Source organism: Talaromyces proteolyticus (assembly GCF_021365285.1).
Source record: "Talaromyces proteolyticus strain PMI_201 chromosome Unknown BGW36scaffold_7, whole genome shotgun sequence".
NCBI classification, from domain to species: domain Eukaryota; kingdom Fungi; phylum Ascomycota; class Eurotiomycetes; order Eurotiales; family Trichocomaceae; genus Talaromyces; species Talaromyces proteolyticus.
In genome coordinates this window covers 698,494-724,878 of record NW_025764283.1, presented here as the reverse complement: position 1 = coordinate 724,878, position 26,385 = coordinate 698,494, and the positions used below count along the sequence as shown (strand labels likewise).

Below are 26,385 nucleotides of genomic sequence, written 5' to 3'. Positions count from 1 at the left end.
GACACGTCGAGCCTCAGGCCCAGCTGCTACGTACGTCACCATCTTGGCGCGTCTCATTCATAATAATTCGCGCTCACATTGAATATTAACTGGGTGTTATTATGTGTTGATTGCCGCGATTGTTTGCTCAGCATGATCATGCCATGATGTCCTTGGATCATATTTTTGACCAAGCAGCATTATTGGCTGTTCCCAGTTGACGTATCAACTATCACCTATCAACTATCAATTATCAACTTGCGGCAGAACTCCTCAACCATGGCCGGCAGTGATGAGTAGCTATTATTGTGAGAAGAATATGAAGTAATAACAAGAACCGAGCCTTGGAGGAGAAGAAAGGCCTGAAATACTGAGAACATCTGATCTGGCCTGCTAGGGAAATCAAGATGCGGTGCCCAATTCGGCATGGCTCCGAGATCGACCAATGGGGGGCGGCTTCCCACCCCACCTTCCGCGATAAACATTGAAAACTGCTGGTGCTGCTTGCTCTTTCTGCATCAGCGCCGAGCTTGCATTTCGTTTAACCCACAACCTACACCCTACACCCTACACCCTACAGTATTCTAGTGACTGTATAAGCGAGTACAGTAGCAACCCATGGCTGTTCGGCCAGCCGCGACCACTGCCGTGTCGGCTCCAGGCAAGGTGCTTCTCACAGGAGGCTACCTGGTTCTGGATCGAAAGTACTCGGGCACCGTCTTTGCCCTCGATGCTCGCATCCATGCCATAGTGGAGCAGGTTCACCGTGACCGTCCCCCTACCCCTAGCGAGCCGCTTGCCCAGCCACCGGATACTGCGAAGGAGGCTGTGATCGAGGACGAAGAACAGGATAAAAAGGCCCTTGACGGCCCTCCAGAGGAAAGCGTGGTGGTCCGCTCGCCGCAGTTTCGAGATGCTGTTTGGGAATATGCTGTGCAGAGGTGCAAGGATGGAGGCGGGGTAAAGGTTTCACAGAGAAATGACGGGTGAGCTCCCTACCAGCCTGGCTACCGTGTGGATGAACAGGGAATATTCAGTGGTGATCTGTGCTAATTCGGACTAGACCAAAAAATCCATTCGTCGAGACCTCCTTAAACTATGCGTTGACATACATTGGCTACGTAGCCGACTCTCAAGACCTGGGCTCTCTCTCCGTTACGATCCTTGCGGATAATGACTACTACTCGGATACTGGGTTGGGGAACAATGTCGACGTTCGAGCCCGTGGCGGGTTCCGCGACTTTGGCGTTACTCTACAGGATGCCCACAAGACGGGGTTAGGCTCGTCGGCTGCCTTGGTGACTGCGCTAGTATCTGCCCTCGTTACACACCGCACGATGCACCCGGACGATCTGGTAGTTGCTCGCGAGAAACTACACAATCTAGCGCAGGCAGCACATTGCGCAGCCCAAGGCAAAGTGGGATCTGGATTCGATATCGGAGCCGCGGTCTTTGGGTCATGCTTCTACCGTCGCTTTTCCCCTTCAATTCTCGAGAAACTGGGAGAAATTGGCTCCCCGCGCTTTGAAGAAAGACTCTTTTCAACCGTCGAGGACCTAGACCCTACGCAGCCATGGGATACCGAATGCGCGGACGTCGGCATGAAACTGCCGCCTGGCATGCAGCTCCTGCTCTGTGATGTTGATTGCGGATCTCAGACGCCTTCAATGGTCAAGAAGGTGCTCGAATGGCGTAAGCAGAACCAAGACGAGGCAGACCAACTCTGGGATGATCTACAAGCGAACAACGAAAAACTGCGCCACGAACTTCGACGGCTCAGTCACGTCCGGATGAACCCAGGATACGAGGCAGGGATGGAGCCTGAACTTTACAGAAATGTGGGCATCCTGATGCAGCGATCCCGAAGCTATTTGCATGCAATGACGGAAAAATCAAAAGTACCAGTGGAGCCGCGCGTACAAACCGAACTACTAGATGCCGTCTTACAGGTGGAAGGTGTTATTGGCGGTGTAGTCCCGGGAGCTGGCGGTTACGACGCGGTTGCTGTGTTGATCCAGGACGATATTGACGTGGTTAAACGATTACAAGCGCTCTTTGAATCCTACCAAAGTAAAGTTGAAGACGATTTCGGTGGCAAGATCGAACGAGTGCGCATGTTGGGAGTCAGGCATGGATCAGAGGGCGTGAAGAATGAATTCCAAAGCCTAGGGCGGTACTTGACATGGCTGTGATGGAACCACCTGCCTGATGCGTCTCACCATCAGCCGGAGTTCGCCACTCGCCTTGCACTAAAATATTGCTAGATATGCATTTTAAGAACTTCATGACTGACGATGACATAATACAAATCAGGTGATTACTGATGAGATAAAGTCTCCACCTGAGGACGATTGCCTAAATTGCTTCAGCAAGAATAATGAAGCATGAATAGTTGAACATTGACTAGACTACAGTGCAGACACCGGCGGCGACTGCCGCTATGCTAACGCGATATTATTTGCCATTGCGTAATGGACTTGACAGCAGGCCAGTCCACATGTCACGTATCTCGAGGCCATTCTTATCCACCCAGCCCGTTCTTATTTCTCAGCAGCAGCGACAAGATCGAAAGATGCCGAGACGAAAAGCTTAATCGAGAGCACAGACATCGTCAAGCAATTTTAGGAACAAGTAACTAACATTTCAGTATTAACCATGGAAAAATTTGAATAGTAGAATAGTACTACCCTATACGTAGATACTAACTGAATTAATACCAATACCAAGCCTGATACTAAGCAATTAGGTGGCCTTGCTCGAGCCTCGCTGTGCAGTGCTGCGCAGATTAAATACCAACGAGCGGCCAATGACAGCCGACCGATCTGGCCAGGACTCAGACTCTCGCGTTGTCCTGCTCTCCTTCATCCTTCCATCCTTCCAGTCCTGCTTGATTTCTCCGCTATTATTATTTCCTCTCCAGCAACTACACTCGTTCCTCCAGCACTGCTCCAGAGCTTTTGGCATATATCACGCGTATTCATTGCCAATCGTCCCACTTGCCCTGCGGCCGGCCCAGTGGGTGCAGAACGGGTGCAGAACTGTCTCGATCATTGGTATTATTGGGTCTCGGCACCGCACCGTTGCCTCTGTACCGCAGCCTCTAGCAGCGAGCACCCCGGATTATTCGCCGCCCTGCTAGCTATCTATTGTCTATTACATTGTTACTATTCTTACCACCTCCATCCTCTTCTCCGCTCGCTCGCGTACCCGTCAATTCGACGGCCGTACCCTGAAGTTTTCACTGGCATCTTTTAAATGAAATAAGGGCGGGCTGAGCGATCACGATGGCATCAACCGAGAACGTGCCACCCGCGGCTCCTGACGCTCCCGAGCCTAGCGAATCAGCAGCAGCAGCTACAACAGCGGCAGACAAGTCCTCTCAATCGCACAACGATGAGAGCGCAGTCGAGGATGCCTCTGTGCAGAACACCAGCGCCGACCACCCCGACTCTCTCCCGCCCAAGCCAACCTCTGCCGAAGCGATGGGTGACAATGCCACCGCGCCAGAACCCGAACCAGCTCCAGAACCGGCAGCTGAACCAAAGACCGGCGAGGAGCCCGCTGCAGTGGCCGTCACAGAAGGCGAGACGACTGACCAGTCCGGCAAGGAGGAAGACAAGAGCGACGGCGGGCCAGAACTCGCGATCACGTTATTGTTGACCACGGGCGCTCGGCATCCATTCAAGATCGATGGGAAGTATTTACGGCGCCGCAGTGTGAATGTGGAGAATGATGATCCGTTCAATCTAAGCGTGTATACGCTGAAGGAGTTGATATGGCGAGAGTGGCGGCCAGGTAGGTTGTCTAAATTGCACTGTATGTGTGCATGAACACTGATGATGAGATTGTCAGAATGGGAACCGCGGCCGACGTCGCCGAGCTATATTAGGCTGATATCGTTTGGAAAGTTGTTGGATGATAAGTCGCCGCTGACAGGTTAGTTTTTTCTCTTTTATTTTTTAAACAGTTGTGATAGCATAGGCTAACCCCTGCAGAATCGAGTTTGACTACCGATACCCCCAATGTCATCCATATGACCGTCAAGCCGCAGGAAGTCGCGGACGAGGAAGACACCAAAGGCGGCAAGTCATACTCGGGTCGAGACCGGGATGCATCAGAACGGAGCCCGAGTTGTCGCTGCGTTATCTTATGATAGCATCACATCACTGGATACTGATACTCATTCACTTTGACAAGAACACCTCTCCTTAAGCACCCTACCTCCCTCGTCTTGTTTCATTCTATCCATGATATACCCTTGTCTTTTTCTTACAATTTCAACAACGTTCATCACACATCCCCGCATCACTTTGTCGAGAATGGACCATTGACCATTCTCCTCTCTCGTCTGTCATGTTACTGTCCTTCATTTGGTGTAAGGTAAATCGGCGTTATATCCATTCTTATTCACTATCATATGGTTTTCTCCTTTTGACAGGGTTACTTATATCGTTCATCTGGTCATGACAGTTACATTTTCTAGTTATATATCAATTGATTAAGATGATTATTACATAACTAGTGATTATATGATGGGCTCGTTACTAGGTTATTTCCAGTTGCACATATCGACGCTTTGGTTGGGATATATTTATATACGAATGATTCTATAGCTAGTTCACGTATTGTATGGATGAGCATTGAATTATTGTGGTATTGAATTGTTGTGTGGTCTTCGTAGTATACACCTGAATTCTTAATCTTCAACTGATCACGCAGATACATGAGTAAGAATTGAAAGAACAATGTCTCGAACCGAATAGTCTAGCCCATTCATCCTCACATTCCAGTTCCTACCCTACCAATCCATCTTCAACCTCTTCTCCATCTCATCATGGAACGCTGGTGGTTCACGGAACTCATCATCTACAACAATTAGCGCCTCCCCTCCCAAAAAAAAGGAAAAGAAGAAAGACATACTATGAAACACATCCTCCCAGCTCACTTCCGCATCCCGTCCACCCAACGCCAAAATATCCTGATGCACATTCCCTCTCGGCCCTCCCAGCGCCAGCGGCACAAAACTCGAGTCTTGGACAATCTTCATCTCCATGCCGCGACGAATCGGCTCCGCCATGCCGTACGCACGCCTCAGGGACTCCATTTTCAGTGCTTCTTGTGTGCTGCGCCATGCTAGTAGGCGGGCTTCGAGAGGGTGCGCGGAGGTGGGGATTGTGCTGGCGTTGAGTGAGGGCGAACCCCGTGGTGCTTGCGCCGTGAGGTTGTTGCGTAGGGTGTCTGGTAGACCGGGTGCCGATGGGGCTCCTTTACTGGGATGGGGCGCCTGGAGGCCATTGTGGTGCCGGCCGACGGTGTTGTCGGTGTGGGTGGCGTGAGAGGTTGCGGGGGCGATGCGGAGGGACTGAGGTGAGTTCAGTGATGGTCGTTTGGAGAGAAGAGATAGGTTGGACTTACCATCGTGAACGATTAGGACGATGATTAGGACTAGGACGCTGGTATGGTGAGGGGTTATGGGTTGCAGCAGAATATGTAGATCTCGGTATGACAGCCTAGATATGGAGATCTCAGATATGCTCCTGAGAAGAGAAGATGGTGAGAGAGTATGGATTTGCTTGGAGGTGATAGAGCTATGGAGGCGAGCTCAGGCAGACGTTACCCGCGCGTCAAGCTCGCCCGGCACTCCGCAGCCACCTACTGCGCAGCATGCCACGTGACTCCTGCCGAGCTAAATACTATCGGAACTAGAAACATAATTTTGATCAACCACGCCTCTCCTCTCGAGCGAATTGAATTGACTTGCCGCCAAACATGTCGGCAACAATCTGCTCGCGGGGTTCTATCCGCAATGTCACACACATGCTTCAATCAATGACCGTACACGCCAAACAATCAACCCCATCCTCGCTCCGACATTTCCATTTCTCCTCTACTCGATTCACTCCCATCCTCCATCCTACACTATCCAGAGCAACACCACCACGCCTACCACACCTACCACGCCACACCCGCTTATTCTCCGCAACATCCTCCTCCCAAGCAACATACAACCAAGTCCGGCGCGGCTGCCGCAAAGAACAACGCGCGCGCCGGCGCCGCTCGCCCGCGCTCTCCAACCGGCCCGAACTAAAAGGAGTCTGTCTTAAGACTGGAATCACGAAGCCGAAAAAACCGAACTCGGGGGAACGCAAAACAGCGAGGATTAGATTGAGTAGTGGGCGTGTGGTGACGGCGTATATCCCCGGTGAAGGGCATAATGTGCAGCAGCATAGTGTGGTGATGGTACGTGGGGGAAGAGCGCAGGATTGTCCTGGTGTTAAGTATCATCTTGTTAGAGGGGCGTTGGATTTGGTAAGTTTATCGATTATACAAGAATTGGATGGTGTGATGGGTGAGGCTAATGAGTGTGTAGGGAGGTGTTGCGAATCGGTTGACGAGTCGGTCCAAGTATGGTACGAAGAAGCCAAAGGCGGACTGAGGGTTAATAGGGAGATAGATGTTATTTTGTTGTATTATAGTGCATTAGTTTGTTTCGATTGCATTTGTTTATTTGGGAAGGTCTCTGAGTTATATTCCTAACGCTTTTAACATTGAATTTCAGACCCAGGATAAACATGTAACGCCAAACCCCTTTCAAACAATCCTATCCTTCTGTAGAAATGTACGAGACAATTGATAGTCCACGTGAACCACATATTAGTAGATACAAATACATATATATCCCCGCAAGAACCAATTCAAACGCCTCAGAACAACCATAAGTATATCACTCGTTTCAAAGACAATGAGTAGGTGATATGTGATAATGACTTTTTCGTTTTCTGAACGTGCAAAATAAATAATGGAGGTATCCTACTTTCTCTCGCGAAGGCGAAAGTCTGTTAAAGAGAAAATCCCAGTTGATACGTGCTGGGTTAGCCGTTGCTGTCGTCTACGAATCCCGTACGCAGCGGCGAGTACGATTGTAACGACCAATACTGAATAACCCACAATCTTCAAGGCGTCGGCTAGTCACTCTTCCTTTTCGTAGCCTTCTGGTTTGGGAATATTATTAATCTGGAAATAGCGAGATGTGCCTACCAGGGTTAGCGTTAGCTATGCTTGTGAACAAATTTACCACGGCAGTCTTACAAGAGTAGCCTTTCCAGTCAAAGTTGTCGGAAGGATTGCAGTGACATTTTAGGTCAAGTCGGGTCTGTTCACCAGTCGGGCAGTGGGTGAATGGCACATGATAGTACGCGATTTCGTTGAAGAAGTGGATTTCTTCTTTTTTCAAAAGAAGACCCGCAGCGATCGAATGGACTGGCGCGTCACCCCATCGCTCATAGAAGAACCCGCCATCTTTATCGAGGGAAGTGAAGTAATCGATATAAGCATCGGATCGCAGCCATTCCAGACTACCGACCTCGAAGTTGGACCACTAGAAGGGATAGTAAGCACACCAAATCATCAGCTAGAAAATGAAATACTCACGAAATGGCACTTGTTGTACGTCTTTCCGCCGTCGTCGCTAAGGAACCCCATCGAGTTATCTTCGGCGATATGTTGGGGATTAGCCGAGGCGAACTTCTGGACACTGTCCCAGAGAGTCGGAATGGTCTCGAAGTATTCGTACAAGCTGAGCACAAAGCTGTACTTTTTGTTGTTCTCCTTCATGTATCGGAACGGATCAAACGAGATGTCGCAGAACAATTGAATGCTGGGCTCAACACGCCAGTAGTACTCGTAGTTGAGCATCAACTCATGGCGGAAAAAGAAACCGGACTCGTAGCGGCACATGTGTCGGTAGCTCTCAGAGTCTCCGTAGATGATTTTGCGCTCCTTCATGTCCTCGCGCACTTTCTTGGCCTTGTTTTGATCAATCCACTCGGGATACGACCAATGGTCCTTCGGGATCAGTCCATAATGGGTCTTTCCAGACACCAAAGAAGTCGTGATCTTCTTGAAAGTGTCGTCAAACGGTTGGTCGTTCAAGAAAACCCAGTCGTAGTGGTGGTTGCGATTGAAGCGATCCTCTACCTGCCGGATCGACTTGGCGATCTCCCAAATATCATTATTTCGGGCAAGCGTCACAAAAGTCGCATTGATACGGTCGCCAGAAGGCGTCAACTCCGGGGGCCGGGAGACGACTGGACTTTGGTGCGAGGTATCGATTGGCTTCGATTCCGTGGATTCCGTGGATTGTTTTCCCTTGTTGAGGAGAAGCGCAGATTCGTATTTCTCAGGCAGAGGCAGCGACGATCGTGAAATGAAGCCTATAATTGCCAGTCCCTGAAAACGGAAGTTATTAGCCTGGTAGTATACCAAAACAGAATAAGCGGCTCACAAAGACAGCAAACAGCAGATAACGAATATATCGACCGGAACTCGAAGACATGGTGAAAGCGATTCCAGGCGAACAGCGAGGTAGGCAGCAGTCAATTTAGAAAAACATCCAATGTTGCGTGCCTCTATAGTTTATGATGTGGCAACCATGTATCGCCGTGATAGAAGATGCGATGAAGATTAAACGAGCGACTGTTGGAGGCTAGACTTTGATAGCAGATGGTCCTTTGTAATGGAATTCTTCGTAGTCTTGTCCTGTGCTCTGGTGGACGATCGTCGACAGGTTGGTGAAACGAAAGACCGTCAGACAGACAATCAGGAAACAACGATGTTGGAGCCACCAAGGCAGTGGCAGCTGTTGGCGTTCAAGAAATCAAAGCAAGAAGAATTTGAATTTCATCGGGACTGTTGGTGATTACATGCGTGGCCGCGGCTGAAGTGTAAAGTCCCCGTGCTAATAAATATTAAGATAGGTGTTAGGTATACGATGTACTAGCAGGCGGCCCACGTAATCGCCACGAGGCCGCATGCAGTAAGTAGCTGAAACACGCTACATGCCTTTGTTTCCAGCCGCTCTGAAAACACCTGACGATTGGGTTCAATCAAAGTAATAATAATCATCATCATTGATGGCATATTCTATATTCTATATTCTATTATTTTATATTATTCTGCTTTCATTACAGTACTGTCTTTGCACAGCTATTCATGTATAAATAGAGAGAGCCTCAAAGCCTAATGTTAAAGCATTAGGAACGTGATACTGCAATTATACTAATACTAAAGATTTGTTTACTGGCACGTGAGGTTAACAGTTTACCTTAGTATTAACATGTTAAATGTGTTAATCTGTTAATTATAAACAAGTGAGGAGAGTATAGGGTGCACACTTCCGCGTTGCTGCGTTGCTGCCTCAGGCATCCTGAAACACAGGCCACAGTGAAAAGCCCGTCGCGGATACCTGCTCAGACCTGCAGCATATTATTGCGATAACTCCACACTAACTGCCACGCCACCCCTCACCCTCACGGCGCTGGCCTCGGTGCTCTTCCTCGCACCACTTCCGACTGATTCTGTCTCGCCTTGTGTGCAAAAGCTTCTGACGATGTCATTCTTCGGTTTTGATACGTCTCTTCCACGAGATCGCCAGGCTGGCCAACAGGCTCGAGGTATCTTTGAAAATCCAGATCCGTTTGCCGAAGTCGCCCGTGCTCAGGCTCAGGGTCTGCACGACGCAGATGACGATGCGTGAGTTGTCCTATCTAGAGAGGTGTATTAAAGTGTTCGCTTTCTGAGACTGGTGGCCAGAATTGACTTCGAGGATACCTACGATGGGTTGGGTGACCAGCTGGACGATGACCAAGATGAGTTCAACGATGATACCTTCGGCGGCGGTAACAACACCGTGGGAAAGGATTTTGATTTCTTCGGAACGACCGCGCAGGTTTCTGATGCGATTAACGAAGAGCAAATTCGCTATACTCTGCAGCACCCTAAACCATCCGCCCCGCTGTCCCCTGGCGCTGGCCAACGGCAAGCGCCTGCAGTAGCATCTATTCCTCGGCTACCAAAAAAGTCTGGGTATGAGAGATACCAAGACTCCGAGTTTATTCCGGAGATAGCAGCCAAATCGAGCGTATGGGGAACAACTGCGCAAAAGAAGCACGTGGCCGAGCCTGCGCCTGTTGCTTCTATGCCAGCCGCGTCGCGAAAGATGATGAGTTTGGAGGAAGTTGAAGCTCAAATGCGACACCAACCGCAGCAATTTCCTCACGCTACACTCCCAATAGCTCCCCATCCCGATGTAGTTCAAGGAGTACCCCGTGGCCAGAAACTACCGCCTTTCCCTGAAGGGTTCCCCCCCCTTCCACCCGGGGAGTTGATGGCCTTGGAGCAGCAAGCTTTAGCCCTGGGAATAAGCCCAATCCAGCTACTGCAGAGACTACAACAGATGCCCCCGAACAAATGTTCCACGGGCCTCCTCCCGGACATCCATCAGCACCTTTGCAGCCATTGCCCCGACAGCCACCTGCCGCTCCCCAGCAACAGCGCCAACCTCCACCGACACACAGGCAGCAGCAGCATGCCCCTTCAACCTCACAGGGCGCACCAGTTATCACTGATCCGCAGCAGCTGATGAACATGTCAGAGGAACAGCGTGTGAATTATTTAATGGAAGACGCAAAACGTGCCAAGCGCAATCACAAGATTTTCCTTCTTTCCCGTGGCAATGGGTTGATGACACCCCAGGACAAGAACTTCATCACTCGAATCCAGTTGCAGCAGCTCGTAGCTGCTACTGGGAATGTAAATGATACTGATTCTGAGTCATTATTGTCAGAGGACTTTTATTATCAAGTCTATAGTCAGATACGCGGTGCTCCACGTCAACATCCACGCCAGCCTCTAGGCCATTTCGCACAAACATATCTTTTCCAAACTGGAAATCGCACAGGTGGTCATGGCCGTCGACAATATCAGAATGCGGATAACCATATGCAGCGTATGCAACAGCAGGTACAACGAGCTGTTGAGGCGGCCAAGGCAAAGCCGAAAAACAAGCAGCTCATCATTGAGGGAAGTTTGGGAAAAATATCATTTAGCAACGCCAAGACGCCGAAACCATTGCTGAATATAAAGAAGCCAGAGGGCTCCGACGGGCTCAAGCCTAAACGAGCAACGGCAGACCTCAGCGCCATTGACAGGAAGTCCGTTCTGAACAACATCGAGAGTGTTTACACAATTTTAATGCAGATGGAAGACCTCGAGCGAACAATGCCCCCGCCCCCAGAGGAAGGTGACGCTGAGTCCATTGAGAAACACTTGGAATGGAGACAAAAAATGCAAGCTCTGAACCAAGAGCTCTGGCAAGACATGAAGGTTCTTGAACCTATTGTACCAGGTTCTACGGTACCGCATCCCTTTATTGCTTTCTTGTCTTATCCGAAGGGCAAGAAGGCCATTCCCCGTCTTTTCCGTCAAATTGATCAGGAACAACGTGTCACTGTATTGACTATGATTGTTGTTAACCTCGATACTCTTGATGTGGTCCGCAAAGGTCAATTAAACACTGGAGAGACCCAGCTACCGGCAGCGGCTCGGGAAGATATTGAACTATTTTCTCAGACTGTCATGCCAAGCTTACTTGGTTATGTCAATGAGGCGCCGTTTAACATCATTATTGGCCTCTTAGGTTTAGTGCTTGCTCAAACGCATGTTCTTTTTGTGGCTAAAACCAGGGTTGGTTTGGGTATCATGACCATGCTCCTCAGTCGCGCAGAAATCGTCAAGGAGGCAGGTCAAGCTGATGAGCATGACTGGCAACAATGGATTGAAAAGTTCAACCAATTATTTGACTCTTTGGAACCAGGATTGACCCATATTTTTCCGGGTTCCATCAATACTGGAGACGATATGTATGTCTGGCAATTCTTGGCGGCGGTGGGCATCGGAGCAAGCCCAGACCAACAGCAACGGCTTGTGATAGCTGTTAAGTAAGTTTTTCTCTTCGTTTTTATTCTTTTGCTACGTAGCTAATGCTTTACGTAGGGACCGTGTCATGGAAACCGTTGCCCAGAGTAAGACTCTCCCGGCTGATATGGCGAGTCAACGGTTGAGCAACGTCAACCTTTTTATGCGAGCTATTGGCCTCGATGTAGAGCTTCTTGGTTGATGTTGCTATTTAATCTCATGTTTCATCTTTTTTATTCACCGAAAGAAGCCCCAATATTTTTCAAAAACCACATCGGATGACGACGTTGGATGAATGCTAGTATTACTAGCGAAGTGATGAATGTGGAATTGAATGAAGATGAATCGCCTTGACAGGCTGCACAATTATGGCCGTATCTGTTTGGGGATTCGGCCGATGACTATGGTGCCACTATCCATGTACCATACAACAGAGCTTTCAAACCTAGATCTATGCGCAGCCTAGCGGACATTTATTGACAGAGGTTTGATGAGATATATGGAGGAGGTTTTGCAGTTGCGCCGAACTACTATAAAAAGCTCTCTCATACTGCTCTTACTGTGACTCGACTATGTCGATTATATGCATAAAACCGGCGGTCAGACGCTTGTTTTATCAAGATTCTGTTGGAAAAGAAGACAACAAATAATACATTCAATACCACACATGGAGATCATAAAGTAGTAGCAGATTGTTTAATGTAAACCTAAGAACTATCAAAGAGATACTCTATAATGGCCACTAATTACCTCTATATTGAAACAGATTATCGTCTCCAATTGTGTGATGGTCTCAGTAAATTAGCCCCAAGTTTACTGGTACAAAACCAGCCACGCCTCACACTGTGTGCAATCTCAATGGCAAAATATTTCCCTGCATCCACTTGGTGCCTCCAGTGGCATCCACCATCGGCTGATCGTCATGAGGTCTTGTCAAGTCGGGAGTTTCAAAGCGCCTCGTGTTGCCGATCTTGCTTGAATCGAGATGCACGAGAGGGATAATCCAGGACAGCTCATTGTCGTTCAGTATGAAGTGTGCTGTCCGCTGTTTGTGCGAGGAGGGGATCCGTCGCTACATATCAGATGTGCTCTGTGCGACTTTTGCATCAATAAGAAGCCAGTTCTCGGTGCAATAATACTAAGATCCATAACATTTCGACTAATTCCTGGCACGTCATTATTCTGTTCGCTGTCAGCGTCTGTGCCGCGCCGTGTAAACTTTAGCGCTGTCATTTTCACCGATATTTAATATTTGCCCCGCCATATCGATGCGATACCAGTCCGCTGCTGCTGCCCCGCTCCATTTATTATTATTATCATCACTATTGTTGCGGTCTGCTCCATCCTCAATTTCTCCAGTCCACCCCCTTGCTTCAGCTTCTACGTTTCTTTAGAATTACCGCCGAGATCAATTCGCAAAAATGTCTGTTGGATCAGTTCTCGTTACTGGGTAAGTTGTATATGTTGAATAACTCCCGCCGCCACTCACCTCCTGACTCGACAACAGAGGAACAGGCTACATCGGGTCCTTCACGACCCTCGCCCTGCTCGAAGCTGGCTACAAGGTCGTCATTGCCGACAACCTCTACAATTCCTCGGCCGAGGTCATCAACCGCATTGAATTGATCTCCGGCAAGAGGCCCGAGTTGTTCCAGGTCGACATCACCGACCCTACCTCCTTCGACAAGGTCTTCGCTGCGCACCCCGACATCGACAGCGTCATCCATTTCGCGGCTCTCAAGGTAGACCCAAATCAATTCCTCACTATATAGTTTACACTAAACCATTGCGCTTCTTATAGGCTGTCGGTGAGTCCGGCGAGAAGCCCCTCGACTACTACCACGTCAATGTCTACGGCTCCATCAACCTGCTGCGCTCGATGCAGAAGCACAATGTCTACAACATCGTCTTCTCCAGCTCTGCGACCGTCTATGGCGATGCCACTCGCGTCCCCAATATGATCCCCATCCCAGAGGAGTGCCCTCTTGGTCCCACCAACCCCTACGGAAACACCAAATTCGCCGTTGAGACTGCCATTACAGACTTCATCAACGCCCAGCGGAATAACCTTACTAAGGCTGGCAACACTGCCGAGGCCGAGAAATGGAACGGTGCCTTGCTCCGCTACTTCAACCCCGCTGGTGCCCACCCAAGTGGTATCATGGGCGAGGACCCCCAGGGTGTTCCCTACAACTTGCTTCCTCTTTTGGCTCAGGTTGCCACTGGCAAGCGCGAGAAGCTTTTGGTCTTTGGTGATGGTGAGAATTAAAAGATTAAAAGAAAAGGAAATGGTTCACTGCTAATTAATTTCCAGACTATGCTTCGCATGATGGTACTGCCATCCGTGACTACATCCACATCTTGGACTTGGCCCAGGGCCACTTGCTAGCCCTCAACTATCTGCGCTCCAACCACCCCGGTGTTCGCGCCTGGAACTTGGGAACTGGTCGCGGAAGCACTGTGTACGAGATGATCAAGGCATTCTCGCGCGCCGTTGGCCGCGACTTGCCCTATGAAGTTGCTCCTCGCCGTGCCGGTGACGTTCTTGATCTCACATCTAACCCGGCCCGTGCTGGCAAGGAGCTTGGCTGGAAGACCGAGCGCACTCTTGAGCAGGCCTGCGAGGACCTTTGGCTGTGGACCAAGAACAACCCTCAAGGCTACCGCCAGCAACCCCCTGCCGAGCTGCTTGCTGCTTTGAAGAAATAAGTCCCTTGCCTTGGTATATGTGAGAAGTACTGTAAATATCCATGCAATATGCAGTACAAACAGATTAATGATGCAGTAAAAGAATTTTATCTATAGATAGACCGAATGAAACCCACTGTTCTGATAATTTAGTTCTAATTTAGCTGTGCTATAACCCATATGCGATGCTTTGATTCGGATGCTTTAATTTTGAGTGTTATTGGCCTTCCTGTTCCTTCTCGACCCAGGTGTCTGTGCCTTTGTAACATTGGACGACGATGCTGAGGAGTCCCCAGCACCCACGCCTGGATTTGAAGCCTCTTGTTTTTTCTTGGCCTCGTCTTCCTTTTTCGCCAACGCCCGTTTTGTCGCCGCTTCTTTTTCCTTTGCTTGAATCTGCTGTTCGCTGAATTCCCAGAGCTGTTTGGCAACTTTTTCGTCCTTGACTTCCTTACGCATGTAGTCGACTTCGCGACACTCTTTGACTAGCCATCCACCTATCCCATCGACTCTACCGAATTTCCCATCCATAGCTGCATACAGGAAACTCTGTGCTCCTTGTTGCGAGGACTTCAGGATGAGCCACCATACTGGCCATGTGACAAGATAAACTAAAAGACCCCAGAGAGTCCCTCCCGTAATCCAGCGTCGCGTGCCTGGCGTACGGCTGAAGCCAGGGTCGACGATGATAACACGGGCATTCATAGGCTGCAGATCTGGTCGTTTGTACGAAGAAAGATGTTTCTGGAAAGCCTGTGCGAATACCATCAACGAGAGCTTTGTCATGCCGTATATGCTCGACGCATTCTTTGCCTTCTGAACCGAACTGCCTTTTTTTGCTTTCTTTGTCGTCGACCGGCTCGTCGATTTCGTGTCTGGTAATGCCCCCTCTGTCCGCTGCAAATCTATCGTGCCGCCCATATAACTCGAGCAAGTACTGAAAATAATCCGGACGTCTCTATCAAACGGCTGCGCCTTGATGGCCGGACTTAGGATGCTGAGGAGATGGAAATTGGCTAGGTAATTCACCTGCCACTCCTCATCCAGCCCATCGGGCGTCAGCCGCTGTGGGCCGCGTGTTGGTGTGAGGGTATTGGCGCAGAGAATGATCATATCGAGACGTCGCGGTGGTGCATTGTCGACCCATTTCGTTGCGAACGTTCGGATTGAGTGGAGAGATGTTAGGTCAACTTGTTCGGCGTAGATAAGTTCGTTATTGGTCGATTCGCGCAAGTCCTCGATGTACTCGACTAGGAACACGTCGGAAGGTGCGTGTTGTGTGAGAAGGATGATCTGGGCACCCCGCGAGGCAAGGTCGTGCACGATTGCGGCTCCGATTCCAGATGTTCCACCCTGTGAAAGTCCGCTGTTAGTCATTTTCTATATTTACTTTTGCTGTGTTGCAGAGGGCGTACCGTCACCATAACCACCTTCGAGTGCATCAATCGTTCGGAGGTGTTGCGAGCTCCGCTGAAGAAGTACTTCAGCAGAGCCACCGTGCCGACGACCAGCGCGACCTTGATGACTGTCCATGCGTAGGGGATTGCTGACAGTCCTTCGGTCACGCCATGTGATATAATGGGAATCGGCATTGTGATGTTTGCGCCATGTCAATAGTTGTAGCTTACTATGAGACTCGGGCGATGATGCAAGGCCGAATACATGTTTGTATTGTTTGCATCATCCACGATGTAGAATAGCCAAGCCATCTCCAACTTTCTTATACTTGGCTGATACTCAGATATTTACACAATTCATCTCGGCCGTAAAGAAAATGGGCTACTCAAAATTGACGTTCTAGCTTCCCTCTTGACATATCAATACGATGGATGAGAGTTTGAGACGAGTTTCCAGTTCTATGCTTGCGAGTTTTCGTATTCCTTCTTATGTACCGTTTTCAACGATTTCAATTTTCAAGTTTCAGCCAATCTTCCCTTGACATTGGAGGCGTGCTATATGAGAAAGCAATCCCATGCGGCGAGAATTCATCATTCAACTTATCCAAACGGTCCCAAGGATAGCTGTCCCTGGTTGCGGAATTCGGCTCAGGAATAAAACGAATTCTGATTTCTTTCAGTGACGCTCGTTTAGCCACTGCTGCTTCCGCGAATGTTCGAAGCCATGCTGCCTCTCTTTCTCCAAACTCGGACCATTCTTCGGGGTATCCATCATAATTAGCAAAACACCATCTGAAAATCTTTAAACGTGGTCCTAGGAGTAATTCTGCAGCGTTATCATGAGAACCCGAGTTTTCATCCAATTGACGTTTCAATTGATATTTCGACAAGGTCAAGCTTTCCAAGGCTTCGAATTCTGACAAATCACATAGCTCCCCCAAGCCATGAAATACCAAATTACCTATATCTAGCACCTTGAGACTTTTCCTGTGCTTAAAGAGCATCGTCCGAAGCACCATAAGATTAAGTTCAGGTACAACTTCCTGGAAACTCCGAATAACGCATTCGGAGAGAGCGTCTGGCCAGGCTAGAAGCTTCCCTATAGCTTCAGAAGTGCCTTGGTAGCCACCCAGGTGTAGATTTGTGAAGGTTGCTGCCTGGATACCCTAATAATCCATTCCATCAGCGATCAACCCATAACAAAGCCAAAGGAAGATGCCAAGTTCCATAAAGGTGTCAGGGATGAGTAGCTATTTACCCCTAATATATGAAATGGGGAGTCCCTTCGTGAAGTGATGCCAAAGGCCTTTAAATACTTAAGCGTGGGTACCTGTAGCCCCATCATGATATCGGCCAGTTCTAAACCGAATTTTGATTGTCTACGCAACTCCACCTCTTCAAGACGTGGCATGTGTTTCGTGCAGCTCCGTATGAGATTCCAGGTATCCGTCTTATCATCTGGGCCAAACCCTCCAGAGACGTACAGCGATTTAACGTTTGACAGAAAAGGTATGATCTGCTCAACAAAGTAGAAATCATCTTCGGGTTCCGAAGTCCTTGTGTCAATCTTGAAAATCCTCAACTCATGGCAGTAACGGCCAAGTGAGGGGTCTTCCTGGAATGTACGAAGCAGCTTCCTCACTGAGATGCTTTTGAATTTGGTACTCAAACGATCGATTCGTATGGTGTGGTAGCTAAAGGGTATGATGATGCGACTAAAACGTCTGCATGTATATGCAACAGCTGGAATTTTAGCGGTTATATAAGAAACATATCGATATTGCCATTCGTCAGTGTCATTAACAATAACAAGCTCGAGTATCCTGCTTAGCAGTTCGTCTGGCAGGCTAAAGATAAACGGCGCACGAGGGATGCCGTCGCTGGGATCTTGATCGATAGGACTGGAGATATCTCTGGGAGGCTATTTTATCAAAATTAGGCCTTGGTCAGATCTTGAATTGGCTTGGTGGGAGTTATGAGGGTCTGACAATTGTCCATCTGACTTCCATTGCTTCTACCGTGCCTGTGTAACAGGGCGATGTTAGTTACTTTTCAAATTATGGCGATAACATTATGAGTCATAATGTCCTCTTCCTAATTACCAGAACAGAGAGTAATTCTTTTATAAGTGTTTTCTATTATGTTGTCTTCATTGAAGTTCACACTGTGTTTTTTTGTAGTGTCATTTTCAATTAGGTCGTCTTTAGTACTTTACGCTTTACCGTACATGGAAAGGGGCTTATATAGATCCACGAATGATAAGCCTCAACTAAGTGTAGTGGGTGGTTACTCTTAGTATGTCAAGCTCAAAATGAATAGAGTCATGAATCAGTTAAATTATCCGGTTCTCGCCGCTGGATACTAGATATAATACTCTCAGTTGTGTGTGAGACGCATATAAATTATTCTTTAACAACTCGATCATAGTTATCTTAGTTTATTGGTAATTATGAAGGCGAGAAGAATCTTCTCAAATGTCCTTCTGTAGGGAATTTCTATATGCTGGGTAGTAGTATATGATACATAAGTGTGCTTTCAACGATTTGGCTCGAAAGGCCGTCGAATTCAGGCGCTATCCTCAACAAACCCGATTTGATCAAGTGCTGAATCCTTATTGATCATGGAAATGAAAAGTCCGTAAGGAAGGAATGTGTTACAAAGCCAACTAAGAGTAGAAGCCTGCCCGCGTCGAATAAAAGGGCCGCTCCCATTGAGGACGTCGTCGACTACGTTCTTGGCTGCCACGCTGATATTCTGTTTGTTGGGATGTACCATAGTCTTTTTGTGGCGATCTATGACTGCCGTTATTTTTCGGTAATACGAATTTAGGGGCAGCTCAAGGTCTGCAATATTAGCAGGGTCGTTTCCGCTTGTCTGGACACCGCCAAGAATAACTGTGACGACTCGCACGCCTAGAGGTGCCATCTCGAGGCGCAACGTCTCGGAAATCCTTGTTTCAGCACTCCTTGAGCTGCTATATACACCTGTATCGGAGTAAGCATCAAGGTCTGGGGAGAGATTAGAGTCAGGACGCACCCGCCCATGCAAAGACCATTTCGCTAGACACTGAGCTGATATTGCACATGATCCCTTTGGCCTTAATGAGTAGTGGTGCAAACGCCTGCGCCATGGCAATAATGCTCCAGACATTTGCGTCGTATACCTTCTTGGCATAATCGAGGGACGCGTCTAGAAGTGGCACTATGGCATTAACGCCGGCATTATTAACGAGGATGTCGAGTGTCCCTCCTGTGCGTTTCGTAATAGTATCGGCACATTGACGAATAGACTCGACTGATGTGACTTCAAGCTCGACGATTTCTATGCCATCAATTTCACTCAAAGATCCAGCTTTAGCCTTGTTGCGTAGTGTTGCGAAGACCCGGAAGCCTTTCGAACGGTAGACCTTAGCCATTTCGGCCCCCAGCCCTCCATGGCTGCAACCGGTGATCAAAACCGTTTTAGTCATTCCAACGCTTGATGATGGTATGAAAAATTGATCGTATATAAATACGTAGTTGGGGGCATGGCAGGAGACCCATGCAAGGCTTCATTTATACATGACACAGAAGGTCACTTTGATTGGAATAAACGGATTCCGGACACTCAAATCCGTAAGGAGATTGTGATGGAACATAACAACTCGTATTCCATCCTCGGTCAACAAATCAAAACTGCTAGACAGTACCGTATTAGAAAATGTTTACTCCATAGCAGATAATTTTGTCGCCAATTCTTCTGTTGGTTCTCCGAATAGGAGTGGCTGTACGGTATACGGACGAAATTCCGGTGGGAGTCCCTCCGCTTCCTCCGCTCCAGCGACTCGACTTTGTACAAGTGCTCATAAACTGAAAAGCTGGGTCAGCCAGCAAATAGTCATACCTCCAAACATAGGAATTATTTTTTTCACAAGTAAGCCACATTCCGAGCTCATTCCTAGCGGCTCGCCTCTGGGGGAGGATGTTATCTCCCCTGAATTCAAGTGAATACCGGCGCAACCGACGAATTGAAATCACAGTTCTCTAGTCTTGCTAGTCTCTTTGACTGGACGCTGGCACCGACTTAGCCACGTAAACGAGAAGAACCAATCTGCGCCGGGAATTCATATTACCAATCTTGATAAGTAATTTCGATTGAGTTCTCATAGAGGTTTATATAAGTGTGCGTTCTGTTTCCAAGATGGAAGCGGAGCACATTTTTATGTAGTGACCGTGCCAAATACAAGTTGACTCATTTTGCTCCTTATATACAATCGGCGATTATATCATCAAAATGCGACTAGACAATGAATGGGACAATATAGTTGAGAAAGCATTGAGGAAATGGAATGTACCGGGTACTGCGATAGCGGTTGTTCATGGCGGGGAATCTTGCGTCAAGGTAAGCATCTTGAATCATGTTTTCTGCCCATTATTGACAGGACCACGAAGGCCTATGGCCTGGCCGAACTACCAGCTAGGAAGCTAGAAACAAACTCAATATTCCCGACGATGAGTACAAATAAAGCCTTCCTAGCTGCTGCAACAGCGCTGGTGATAGATGATACCAAGGCAAGTGAACAACCATTAACATGGGACACACCAATTTCATCTGTAATCCCGGATGATTTCGGTCCTTCGGATATTACCTTTGAAGACGCTTTATCGCATCGGTCTGGGCAGCCAGGACACGAGCCCAAACTGAGTCTGGCATCCCGCGATGAAGATCTTCAGAATCTAGTGCGCTCTATGCGCCACCTCTCACCAGCCTACCCATTGCGGACGACGTGGGAGTATAACACTTTCATGTATATGGTTGTGAGTCATGCACTAGTGCAGAAGATGGGCGAGAGCCTGGAATCTTTCCTCCAGCGACGTATATGGCTTCCTTTGGGTATGGGTGATACATACTTTAGCACGCAGAAAGTTCGAAAGATGCCCGGGATTCAAGAAAGGCTAGTTAAGGGTTACGAATGGGTTTCTGAGGCGAAGAAATACAAATTATATGAACCGATCAACTACCAACCCTTGGAAGGCGTAGGTTCAATGGCCAGCACCGTGCTTGACTACGAGAAATGGATCAAAGCTTTACTGACGAAATCGACGCCTCTGTCTGCCGAGAGCTATGAGGCGTTATTCCATCCTCGCTCAATTCTTTCAAAACCAGACAGTGTGTCAGCTTCTTTGAACTGTGCTCATCTTTATGCTCTTGGTTGGTTTGTGGATAATTATCAAGGATACCCGTTCTATTGGCATACTGGTGGTTGGCCAGGCGTCTCAATTCTTCTTGGCCTGATTCCAGATAAGCAGTTCGGCTTCGTCATGATGTCTAATTCCCGTTATGCTGGAAGAGAGCTACAAATCGATTTGTATCATTGTCTTATAAACCGCTGTCTCAACTTACCTATACCTCAATCTATAATTGATAATGGCGAACAAGGCCCCTCTGGTACTGTCGGACTTCAAAAACCCGAAACATCAATAGAGGCGACCGCGCGACTCTTTTCGAAACATGCTGGTACCTCAACGGCACCCATTTTACCGCTTTCAAGCTACGTCGGTACGTACATCAATAAGGGATATGGGTCGATAACCATTAATTTAGACAAGAGCAACGGGTCCTTGCACGCAGATCTCTTAGATCGGGTGACGCCATCTAGAATGGACCTAGAGCATGTTACGAGGAATTACTTTCTAGCAAAAATTTACGAGCCAGGTTGGGATAGTGCTGGGATTGAGTATTACGTCACCGAATTTCGTATTTCGTCGAATGACAAGGTAGATAAGGTCGGGTTCAATTTTGAGCCCGCCCTGGGTGAAGGGGAGTTGATTTGGTTTACTCTTGCTTGATCGCAAACGGCCACCGCGTCTTAAAATAGTCTAATATCATTCATTAATCCTCCTCAAAGCTTGTTACAAAGCATTTTCCAAAAGTGGAAACTTCCAACGTGTAGCCCTAACCCTAAAGTGTTCAGTAGGCGATCTGCTGATAGAGATTGAATGTGTCAGTGACACTGACTGAACAAGAGGGGGAGGGATAATAATTGATACACCGCTTCTTTGCTTTGTCGTTGCCTGAAAGCACCCGCCCATCTCCATTGAGCGGGTTTACATGTCTGGTATGAATTTCAAAATTTATCATCTATGATCATACTTTCAAGGGTTTTTGTGTGGAGATTCGATTTATTGTAGCTTATTTCTAGGTTCTGCACACGAAACAGCTGTTTGGTGGTATGAGAATAGCCCCGTTAAAAGAACGTTAAAACTCGAGCCCCGAAAGTTGCATTAAGCTCATTTTTATTATATGTGAGATGTTTAGATCCATCGATTCATTAAAAAAGGTACAAAAGTAGATATAAATTGCTTGTACTCCGTATTCACGCCCGGCCCTCTAGAGGGTCTTGATTATGACTGCTGCAATAATTCTAGTCTCGATTCATCTGCTTCAACCCATTTCCTCCATTCTTGCCATTCACTATAATCGGCGGCTGCTGTTAGGCCTTGGTATCGTATAGCTTTGAAATCGGAAACTTCCTCCCATGGTTTTCGATTATTAGTAGGCCCGCTAGTACTGCCTCCGCGAAGAATTCTTTTTGCTACGCTCCCACTGCCAGCACCATCCCAGCCAGCTTTGCGCATCAAGCTCTCTACGGTTTCCTCTTTTGACCACCCTTGCTCGGGTGCGACATCTGGAAGGTATGTGGAGCCATATCGTCGGTTTCTGTAAATGAAGGAAATTCGGAGGCCATGTATTCCTAGCTCCCAATCCAAAGCGTCCGTGCATGGCTCAAAATTGCCAAGTAGAGTCAGAAAACATGACAGGGAAGGTAGCTGTGACGAAGGGATTGGGGAGAAACGTATATCATCAAATGCGCTGAAATCTATATTAGTCCTCATGTTATAGCTTTTTAGGTAGATCAAGTTCGGTATGTTTCATATCATAGAAATTTGAAATGTGCGTCCAGAGAGGAAACTTACGAAATGCGTGCATAGGTTTTGAGGACGTGCGAGAGCTTTTGTGCTTCAAACGTGCCAACACAACCACGAAGGGATTTGTGACCATGTCTGGAAATTAAATTCCACGTTACAAATACTGGATAGGATTCCTCTGAGAGTTCGCTTCGATTTGGGTCTAAAGATTCATCTGGTGTGGTTAAATTGGTTGAATTTGACAGCGCTGAGCGAGATGAAGTGGCCGATAAGGTTGTCGTACTGGACGAGTCTGATGGCTCATCATGTTGGAGACGTGATATATAAGGTGGCTTTGCAGCCTGTTCAGTTACTTCTTCCTCTTTTTCGCCGGCGATGCTAGAAAACCGGCCCTGTCAGTTCAATTCAATAAAAATCACGTCAAAACAATCGGGAAGGATTTGAGGTAAACCCACGCCTTGTCTCCCACGGCGGCCAGTTTCTTAGATTGACTAAATTGCCAATAAGAATTCTCTATGGCAGCAAGGCTAGGAGGTTCCTCATGTTTAAACGAAGCAGCCAAGCTTTCAAAGCAATAGAAGCAATGTGCGGGAGATGCCATGGTGTAACCTGAGATGGAAAAAGAAGGCGTAACAGCTATAGAGTCTATGATCTATCACACAGGTAATAATTCTGAGAGCAGGCGAAGGCTGACTCTGTACTAGATCTGTCGTGGAAGTCGAAGGTACAAACACTACACAAAGGGAACTTCAACAAAGAGATCACAGGATGTCGATGGTAAGCAATGCGGGGGTACCGATAATTCATTGTTAACGGATTGGTTAGAGCTGCTCAACGCCCGGCCCCATGCTGGGCCTAGCTCCCGTGCGAGTCCGATTTTATTGTCACATCTTTGGCCAATAACAGCTGCAATCACATACATAATAATAACAACTAGACGAATCTGGCTAGATCGGTAAATTAAGTTTTGTGAAGTCGACCACGAAATACCACTACTCCAAAAAGGGGTTATTCTTAGTGGGTAGGTAGTTATAAGAAGGGTATTTTTGCAGGCTGAACGTGAATTATCACTAATTATCATAATTATTATACCGAGCTTTTCCTTTTGTTAATTTTTTTTCCAGGTGGGAAGGGGTTTGTTTTTCCTTAGTTGTGGGTGCCCGACAAATACTCAAGTTTTTGTGACAGTTTAACTTTTGTATAGCTATCAACCATACGAAAAGCATACAAATATACATATTGTCGCTATTCTCGGTTATTCCTTCTTTAAAAGCACCCTCTAATGGAAGAAAAGAGGACAGTTTAAGTTCAAAAAAAGCATTCAAAGAAGCAGATAGAAACTATCAAGGTATTTTCACCTGGCTAAGATCGGGATATGCTGGCATACAGTTCTCAGGTAACGGCCCCGCTTCAGAAAAGCCTGTCCTTCGCGTTAGATGCAAAATTGCCCCAGGTGAAAAGCGGGAAATTCTGGTAAACATGGTGAAGGCTTCGCTTCGGCGTCCCTTTGTCTTTTTATTTACCGAGTCGGTCGTATTTTTCTTCTCATTGTGGGCTGCATTCAATTGGTATGTTCTCTAGTCCAGGAAGATGTTGCTGCACGTCGCAAGACATGGAGCTCGATGCCTGAGTGCCGCCTTTTCTTGAGTTGTCTCGAAAGTAACTTACTTCTAATCGGCCTCTTCCTGTGTGGATGGTTATCTCAGTTCTAGGTTCATTGGATTGTACCAGCTATCACCATCCAAATATCAACCACGGGTATCTTCTCGATCTATCTTGCGTTTTCAATTATCTGGCAGATTTTTACCACCGTTACGCAAGTTCTGACCTTGCAGTGCAAAGCTTCTGTCGTAATAACTGTTCAATAATTTGCCGTTTGATCCCGCCGCAAGTCAGTTGGGTGGTATCGGTGCAGCCTTGACTCTAGAACCATGACTGCTGGTGTTTATTGGACCAAATATTCGAGGACGAAACAAATTGGCAGCGAAAATTATGAAGTGATTGATATGTCGTATTCTGATGGGTTGGTCGGTGGAGAAATGGCACGAAATTCGAGTGGAAATAAAACTCAAAGTGGATGGTTTATGTTACATAGATGCAGGATAGATAGAGCAAATAAAGAGAGTACAATAGACTAATTAGACAAAATTTGCTTCAAAATATCAAACGAACGAGGCTAGGTATCAAGGCTAGGTTTCGCCAAAGTGGAAAAATATACGGAGGTGAGTGATATGGAGTGTTAGTGGTGGAACCAGCCGCGACAGCAGAGGATATTACAGGTAGCTTAACTAGCTGCGCGGGGTTACGTTAGCAGGACCTATGCTGTGTGCTTGTAGAGAGCATAACTTGACTTCGTGCAGAAGTGGTGATCCTCAAGTTGGCTGGCCAAGCTTTATCAACAATATACCAAGAATTGTAATTCCAATGCTCTCCGGACCCCTTCTACCCTCCTAGCTTCTCCTCCATACCCAGGTTCGACCATTCTATATCCTATCTTATTTTCCATTCTCCTCTAGTCAGCAAAAATGGAGCCGGATAGTGTAACCAGCCACTCGCGAAAGCCTCTTATCATACCTTTACCAGGGGAACTACCTGATGTTAAGCGCGATGCAGCAAAGGCATTCGCAGTCTTACAAGCTGGAGGAGTTATCATTACACCCACAGACGTTGGATATGGCATGATGGCGGCCAGCGTGGAAGGCATTGAGCGCGCGTTCACAGCCAAAAATCGCAAAGTTGGCCATTCCCTAGGAATTATCGGTACTTACGCCTTACATAAAAAACTGCATAATCTTCCGCCGGAGAAATATAACGTCACCCGTACATTATCTGAAGAAATGGGGATCACCATTGCTGTCGTCGCAAAAATGAAGGAGGGGACTAAGGAATTGCTGCCCAGTGTGGAAAAGGTCACGAAGAATGGCACGCTGGGTATCGCAATATCTGAGGGACCATTTCAACGAGAACTTGGAAGACTGAATGATGAAAATGGTCAAATCATGATTGGCAGCAGTGCGAACTTGACGGGCCAAGGGCAGAAGTTCCAAATCAAAGATATTGAACCCGAGGTCATCGAAGCCGCTGATCTGATTGTCGATTATGGGAGGCAAAAGTGGCATTTGTATGGGCGGGCTGGCACCACGATAGATTTGGACAACGAGCGCGTGCTACGCATTGGGGTCAACTACGAAGTCATCCGCGAAAAGCTAATTGACTGGTTTGGATGGTCCCTACCCGAAGATCCCGAGTTCAGTAAAGAAGGACTGAAACGTGTTGGCGTCTCGATCAAGTTGGATCCGGATATTTGACTCATATTATTTGCTTCATTTTCTTTATGGAATACTTGTGATTGCTCAACCAAGTCGTTGCCACTCAAAGAACGTGTCAAAAATGGATGATTCGGCTTTAAAATGCAATATAAAAGACGAATCAGTTCAATGATATAAAATTCGATTCCAAAATCAGTTTTGATATCACGTCATGTGCCAGCCAGCATTTGCCCTTAAAGAACGAACCGAACCGTCAAGTAGCAGATACGATTCCCAAACAGTGTCTTCCAGATTCCCAAAGTCTGGCCGGTGTCTGACCTATTGCCTTGTAAAATACGTTATGTGGCTAAAATGTACTTATAGCTGCTAGTGGCTTCTCAATTAAATGAA

The 26,385-nt window shown here is 47.5% G+C and overlaps 14 protein-coding genes across 14 annotated transcripts; 8 read left to right on the top strand and 6 right to left on the bottom strand.

Annotated features, from left to right (window-relative positions):
* Nucleotides 1–597: 597 nt before the first annotated feature.
* On the top strand, nt 598–2,171 carry BGW36DRAFT_428162 (phosphomevalonate kinase; the record flags this gene model as incomplete). Its single annotated transcript, XM_046220511.1, has 2 exons — nt 598–965; nt 1,043–2,171. 2 exons carry the CDS (start codon nt 598–600, stop codon nt 2,169–2,171), a joined length of 1,497 nt encoding a protein of 498 aa, XP_046071079.1.
* A 932-nt stretch (nt 2,172–3,103) lies between these two features.
* On the top strand, nt 3,104–4,455 carry BGW36DRAFT_182131 (ubiquitin-related domain-containing protein). The gene is made up of 3 exons (XM_046209728.1): nt 3,104–3,774; nt 3,832–3,915; nt 3,975–4,455. Exons 1-3 carry the CDS (start codon nt 3,264–3,266, stop codon nt 4,130–4,132), a joined length of 753 nt encoding a protein of 250 aa, XP_046071078.1. The 5' UTR covers nt 3,104–3,263; the 3' UTR covers nt 4,133–4,455.
* Nucleotides 4,456–4,777: 322 nt separating this feature from the next.
* Nucleotides 4,778–5,397, bottom strand: BGW36DRAFT_359996 (putative 20S proteasome maturation protein Ump1; the record flags this gene model as incomplete). The annotated part of the gene is made up of 3 exons (XM_046214133.1): nt 4,778–4,845; nt 4,900–5,341; nt 5,395–5,397. 3 exons carry the CDS (start codon nt 5,395–5,397, stop codon nt 4,778–4,780), a joined length of 513 nt encoding a protein of 170 aa, XP_046071077.1.
* A 53-nt stretch (nt 5,398–5,450) lies between these two features.
* Nucleotides 5,451–6,415, top strand: BGW36DRAFT_397764 (uncharacterized protein; the record flags this gene model as incomplete). The annotated part of the gene is made up of 3 exons (XM_046218331.1): nt 5,451–5,454; nt 5,978–6,288; nt 6,350–6,415. The coding sequence occupies 3 exons, from the start codon at nt 5,451–5,453 to the stop codon at nt 6,413–6,415; spliced, it is 381 nt and encodes a 126-aa protein (XP_046071076.1).
* A 533-nt stretch (nt 6,416–6,948) lies between these two features.
* Nucleotides 6,949–8,314, bottom strand: BGW36DRAFT_297365 (putative alpha-1,2-mannosyltransferase; the record flags this gene model as incomplete). The annotated part of the gene is made up of 4 exons (XM_046211352.1): nt 6,949–7,013; nt 7,069–7,357; nt 7,411–8,208; nt 8,264–8,314. The coding sequence occupies 4 exons, from the start codon at nt 8,312–8,314 to the stop codon at nt 6,949–6,951; spliced, it is 1,203 nt and encodes a 400-aa protein (XP_046071075.1).
* A 935-nt stretch (nt 8,315–9,249) lies between these two features.
* Nucleotides 9,250–12,416, top strand: BGW36DRAFT_380317 (putative topoisomerase II associated protein). Its single transcript, XM_046216317.1, has 4 exons — nt 9,250–9,510; nt 9,571–10,229; nt 10,262–11,756; nt 11,812–12,416. Exons 1-4 carry the CDS (start codon nt 9,368–9,370, stop codon nt 11,933–11,935), a joined length of 2,421 nt encoding a protein of 806 aa, XP_046071074.1. The 5' UTR covers nt 9,250–9,367; the 3' UTR covers nt 11,936–12,416.
* Nucleotides 12,417–13,154: 738 nt separating this feature from the next.
* BGW36DRAFT_359993 (UDP-glucose 4-epimerase) lies at nt 13,155–14,442 on the top strand (the record flags this gene model as incomplete). The annotated part of the gene is made up of 4 exons (XM_046214132.1): nt 13,155–13,183; nt 13,241–13,475; nt 13,535–13,991; nt 14,048–14,442. 4 exons carry the CDS (start codon nt 13,155–13,157, stop codon nt 14,440–14,442), a joined length of 1,116 nt encoding a protein of 371 aa, XP_046071073.1.
* Nucleotides 14,443–14,559: 117 nt separating this feature from the next.
* Nucleotides 14,560–16,085, bottom strand: BGW36DRAFT_321053 (uncharacterized protein). The gene is made up of 2 exons (XM_046212647.1): nt 15,837–16,085; nt 14,560–15,774 (listed from the first exon to the last, which is right to left on the bottom strand). Exons 1-2 carry the CDS (start codon nt 16,011–16,013, stop codon nt 14,626–14,628), a joined length of 1,326 nt encoding a protein of 441 aa, XP_046071072.1. The 5' UTR covers nt 16,014–16,085; the 3' UTR covers nt 14,560–14,625.
* A 47-nt stretch (nt 16,086–16,132) lies between these two features.
* BGW36DRAFT_380313 (uncharacterized protein) lies at nt 16,133–17,981 on the bottom strand. The gene is made up of 4 exons (XM_046216316.1): nt 17,921–17,981; nt 17,807–17,841; nt 17,077–17,739; nt 16,133–16,984 (listed from the first exon to the last, which is right to left on the bottom strand). Exons 2-4 carry the CDS (start codon nt 17,825–17,827, stop codon nt 16,328–16,330), a joined length of 1,341 nt encoding a protein of 446 aa, XP_046071071.1. The 5' UTR covers nt 17,828–17,841; nt 17,921–17,981; the 3' UTR covers nt 16,133–16,327.
* A 280-nt stretch (nt 17,982–18,261) lies between these two features.
* BGW36DRAFT_321050 (1-acyl dihydroxyacetone phosphate reductase) lies at nt 18,262–19,287 on the bottom strand (the record flags this gene model as incomplete). Its single annotated transcript, XM_046212646.1, has 2 exons — nt 18,262–18,802; nt 18,855–19,287. The coding sequence occupies 2 exons, from the start codon at nt 19,285–19,287 to the stop codon at nt 18,384–18,386; spliced, it is 852 nt and encodes a 283-aa protein (XP_046071070.1). The 3' UTR covers nt 18,262–18,383.
* An 803-nt stretch (nt 19,288–20,090) lies between these two features.
* BGW36DRAFT_297275 (beta-lactamase/transpeptidase-like protein) lies at nt 20,091–21,646 on the top strand (the record flags this gene model as incomplete). The annotated part of the gene is made up of 2 exons (XM_046211343.1): nt 20,091–20,198; nt 20,249–21,646. 2 exons carry the CDS (start codon nt 20,091–20,093, stop codon nt 21,644–21,646), a joined length of 1,506 nt encoding a protein of 501 aa, XP_046071069.1.
* A 422-nt stretch (nt 21,647–22,068) lies between these two features.
* On the bottom strand, nt 22,069–23,516 carry BGW36DRAFT_342681 (AMMECR1 family protein). The gene is made up of 3 exons (XM_046213134.1): nt 23,182–23,516; nt 22,775–23,104; nt 22,069–22,670 (listed from the first exon to the last, which is right to left on the bottom strand). The coding sequence occupies exons 1-3, from the start codon at nt 23,325–23,327 to the stop codon at nt 22,202–22,204; spliced, it is 945 nt and encodes a 314-aa protein (XP_046071068.1). The 5' UTR covers nt 23,328–23,516; the 3' UTR covers nt 22,069–22,201.
* A 312-nt stretch (nt 23,517–23,828) lies between these two features.
* On the top strand, nt 23,829–24,862 carry BGW36DRAFT_380305 (uncharacterized protein). Its single transcript, XM_046216315.1, has 2 exons — nt 23,829–24,281; nt 24,391–24,862. Exons 1-2 carry the CDS (start codon nt 24,206–24,208, stop codon nt 24,645–24,647), a joined length of 333 nt encoding a protein of 110 aa, XP_046071067.1. The 5' UTR covers nt 23,829–24,205; the 3' UTR covers nt 24,648–24,862.
* A 230-nt stretch (nt 24,863–25,092) lies between these two features.
* BGW36DRAFT_380303 (uncharacterized protein) lies at nt 25,093–26,310 on the top strand. Its single transcript, XM_046216314.1, has one exon. It carries the CDS (start codon nt 25,252–25,254, stop codon nt 26,032–26,034), a length of 783 nt encoding a protein of 260 aa, XP_046071066.1. The 5' UTR covers nt 25,093–25,251; the 3' UTR covers nt 26,035–26,310.
* Nucleotides 26,311–26,385: the final 75 nt, after the last annotated feature.